The 3,417-nt window shown below is 58.8% G+C and overlaps 1 protein-coding gene across 1 annotated transcript in view; it reads right to left on the bottom strand.

The window, feature by feature from the left end:
• The window catches only part of TBRG4 (transforming growth factor beta regulator 4), a gene marked incomplete at its 3' end in the record, with an annotated part of 10,979 nt that overhangs the window by 520 nt on the left and 7,042 nt on the right, over positions 1 to 3,417 (bottom strand). The window contains exons 4-6 of the mRNA XM_010286119.1: positions 2,808 to 2,965; positions 2,151 to 2,261; positions 670 to 814 (exon numbers count right to left, since the gene is read on the bottom strand). Coding sequence (XP_010284421.1) covers positions 670 to 814; positions 2,151 to 2,261; positions 2,808 to 2,965 — 414 coding nt within the window. The remainder of the gene's footprint in view (positions 1 to 669; positions 815 to 2,150; positions 2,262 to 2,807; positions 2,966 to 3,417) is intronic.

Here is a 3,417-nt window from a genome sequence, read left to right as displayed (position 1 = left end):
CCACGAAGGAGGTAGGGACTGAATTTGATGGGGCTGCACCTCCTGTTTTGTTAAAAAATACCAAGCCCTCCCGTCTCTTCTCAAGGTCTCGGGGGAAGCACAGGGGCAGGGCCGGAGCGGAGTGGCAAGCTGTGCCTTGAGGCACGCGATTTCCACGGCAAGGTTGAGGGCAAGGCGTCACCTTGCTGGGGTTCAACCCCGCAGGCACTGCTCCAGCCGTGCACCGTTCGGCTTCGGGCTGGGCAGGCAGAAGAGCAGACAGCGGGCAGGACCCGAGGAGGAAGGCAGGAAAAGAGAGCACAGGGAGTGAGCAGCGAAGGCACGAGCAACACAACGTGGAGGAGGATGGCTTGAGCGGATCCCGTCTGCCGTCACCACCTGGTTCTCGCACATGGGCACAAATCCACAGCCCAAGGGGGCTGCCAGAGCTGGGGGCCATGGCTCTCACTAGCCCAACTCTCCTGGTGCTGTTGCCCTGCACTCCCCTTGCCTGAGTACCCTGCACCGAGCTGCGGGGAGACCCATTACAGCCACTCCCGGTGAGATCGATTCCCTCCTCATTAACAGTTAACAACCCATTAACTCAAAATTAGAGGGACTGGGCTCAGTATCCCTTCTCCCTGCCCCAAGGTGTGGGCTCTGTCCCACCGGCAAAGACGCCCATTTCACCTCGGATCCGAGCATAGAAGTCGGGCGTCAGCACTCGCTGCAGGTAGGGAGCCTTGGCCTGCTGCAGCACACAGAGCGACCACACCAGGTTGGTCAGCAGGTGAGGCTCCAGGCTGTCCAGCTGGCCCTGGAGCTCCTCATGGACCTGGCAAAGAGAGAAACCAAACAGCTCAGCCCAGCTCAGCGCTGCTGATGCCTCGATCCTGAGGTCAACACGCAGGCCTGGCAGCTCAACAGATCCCCGAGGCTTTATGGTGCATCTGAGACGCACACCGTCTCCTCTACAGCAGTGCTTCTACCCTGGGTTATTTGCAGAGGGGAGATTTTTAGATCTAACATGGCCTTGAAGCTCACGAGCCGTGGTTTGCCGGCCCAGGATGCTGCATCGCTACGAGGGGCTCATCAGAAAGCCCAGCAGCAAACTGCAGCAGCCAGGGGTAACGTGCCTCTGCAGCCAGCCCTGCCACGAGGGCAGCCTTCAGAAAAGGGAGGGCTGGAGGCGATAACCTCTTCAGGATCTGCAACTAAAACCTGCCATAAACAGAGCTGGAGGGGTCCAAGACTGTGCCAGGGGAGTCAGGACATCCGTCCAGGAACCACAGGAAGAGCTTGGAGCTCTGCACCCTGCAGGGGCTTCTCCTGTTAAACCTGGAGAACTTTTTTGCAACACCTGAAAAATGAGTAGTTTTACACTTGCTAGAAAAATCCCCCTTCATGGTGACCACGATAAATGCTGGCAGGGTAAGTCCAGAGCCCTGGATGCTACTTCCACACCTTGCCCTTCTCGCTGTCCCAGGGAGGCCCCGGGCTCCCCAGGCTGGCTTGGCCGCAGGGGGCTGCTGATCAGAAACACCCATATCTGGGTCCTCTTCCCTCTCAGCTGCACGTTGCAGGTGGGGCCGGGCCGGCTGCGCTCCCTCTGCCGGGTGCTCGGCGAACGCCTGCTTATTCAGCGACAACACAGCTCCTCTCTGGAAATCGTCAGCATAAGTTTGTCCCCAAGGAGGTCAAGGTGACTCCCTCCTCCGCTTCGGAGGCCAGCCTGGCTCTCTCCGCGAGCCGGGGAGGAGCCTCAGTGCTACTGGACCGAGGGCTTGGCTTGGCTAGGAGAGCCACACAGCTCTGCCAGGAGCAGGCGTGCAACCGTCAACACCTTATGGCCTCGTTATAAAGAGTTAATTACAGCAAGCAGAGTCCAGGAAGGCACGTGAACACCCACACGCTGCTTGCGGCTGCTAGAAAAGTGAGCCTGCGGGGACTCGAGCCAGTCGTGGACTAGTTGGTTCAGCTATTGCACAGCGTGCAGCCAGGGGAGCGCAGTGAGGGTTTTTCAGCCCGGCCTGAGCTCTGGGCTCCCCTTTCCCTTTTCACACACCATTCACAGCTGGCTCGAGCCACCCAGCACCCACTTCCCCACAGGGATGTGCTAGAAGGAGATTCACACTCTTCCCGGTGAGTAGGGAGGGAGGAAGGAAGGTTACCATGTTGAAGAAGTCCTCACTTCTGCTGGGCTGGAAGTTCAGGCGAGCAAAAGACAAGATGATGCTGCACAGATGGGTGACCGACAGCTGCTTGGTGTTGTCCAGGGCGTACTGGGGGGCAGATGGGGCAAAACAGAGATTTAGGGCTGTCCTACATGAGTACAGACGGGAAAAGATTGAAAGCGTCAACCCAGGACACATCCAGCCCCATGGCAAGATGGGAAAACATGAGCGCAAGAGCTTTTACTGCGTCCCTGGGATTTTATCTTGGCACAAGGGAAAGCTGCGAGTGGAAGCAGAGCTCTGTAATATTCTGGTACAGACACAAAAGAGCAGGCGCATAAACTGGGGCAGAGCTGGGAAGGTGCCTGGGGAGAGAAGCAGCGCTGGCACTCGGGACCGGAGGCTCAGGCGGAGCTGAGACCGGCCCTAGCTCAGCACGGATTCCCAGTGCTGACTTTAGCGGAAGATGAATAGCGAGTCCTGTCAGACCCGATTACAGCTGCCGGCCGGGCAGGGAAAACAGTGACAATATCCTAGAGAGCATCCCTGGAGAGGTGCGGGGGGAAACTGCTCCCATCTGGGGGGAACTGGGGTGGATCACAGGCATACTGGTGCCAGTGGGGGCACTCCTGCCCTCCCAAGTGCCCTCCTCACCTGTGCAATGGCCTCAAACAGCGGCAGGCTGAGCCACTTGACGAGGGCGAAGGATCTGATGCAGCGCGTCACCTCGACGGGCGTCATCGTGGAAAGGTGGGGGTGCAGGTCAGTGGCTATCTTCTGGAAGACCTGGGGCTGGTGGAAATTCAGTTTTCCTTAAAGGAGCAAAGAGAAAGCGGCAGCCACTTACACAGGGCTGGTACAGGAGCCGTGTCTGGAAAGGAGGTGGTGGCACAAGGGGAAGCACAAAGCTGTTTGTTAGGGCCAGAGGAGGCTTGGAGGCCGATATTGCCTCCCCCAGTTGGTGTGGCCCCATCCTTTCTGGCCAGACCAAACCTCTGCCGCGCTCTGCCACACCCACCAGCTCTCCACCCTGGTGCCAACTCATGGCTCCAGCCTCCACCTGTAGTGCTGGTAGCAGATTTTAGCTCCAGTGTCTCCAGTTACAGATCCTGGTCTGGCCAGAAGAGCCCTGAACTCACTAAGGCTACCGGGAATCTCACATCGGCTGAAGAACAAGTGACCAACGATCAGCAAGCTGCAGCACCAAGCCCCGGCGGGGCTCGGGTCCGTGTGGACCCGCCAGGCGGGGCCGGGCCCCGTGACA

The sequence above is a fragment of the Phaethon lepturus genome, unplaced genomic scaffold (assembly GCF_000687285.1).
Source record: "Phaethon lepturus isolate BGI_N335 unplaced genomic scaffold, ASM68728v1 scaffold39114, whole genome shotgun sequence".
NCBI lineage: Eukaryota > Metazoa > Chordata > Aves > Phaethontiformes > Phaethontidae > Phaethon > Phaethon lepturus.
Note: the sequence above shows the minus strand (reverse complement) of the source record. Positions and strands in the feature narration are given on the sequence as shown.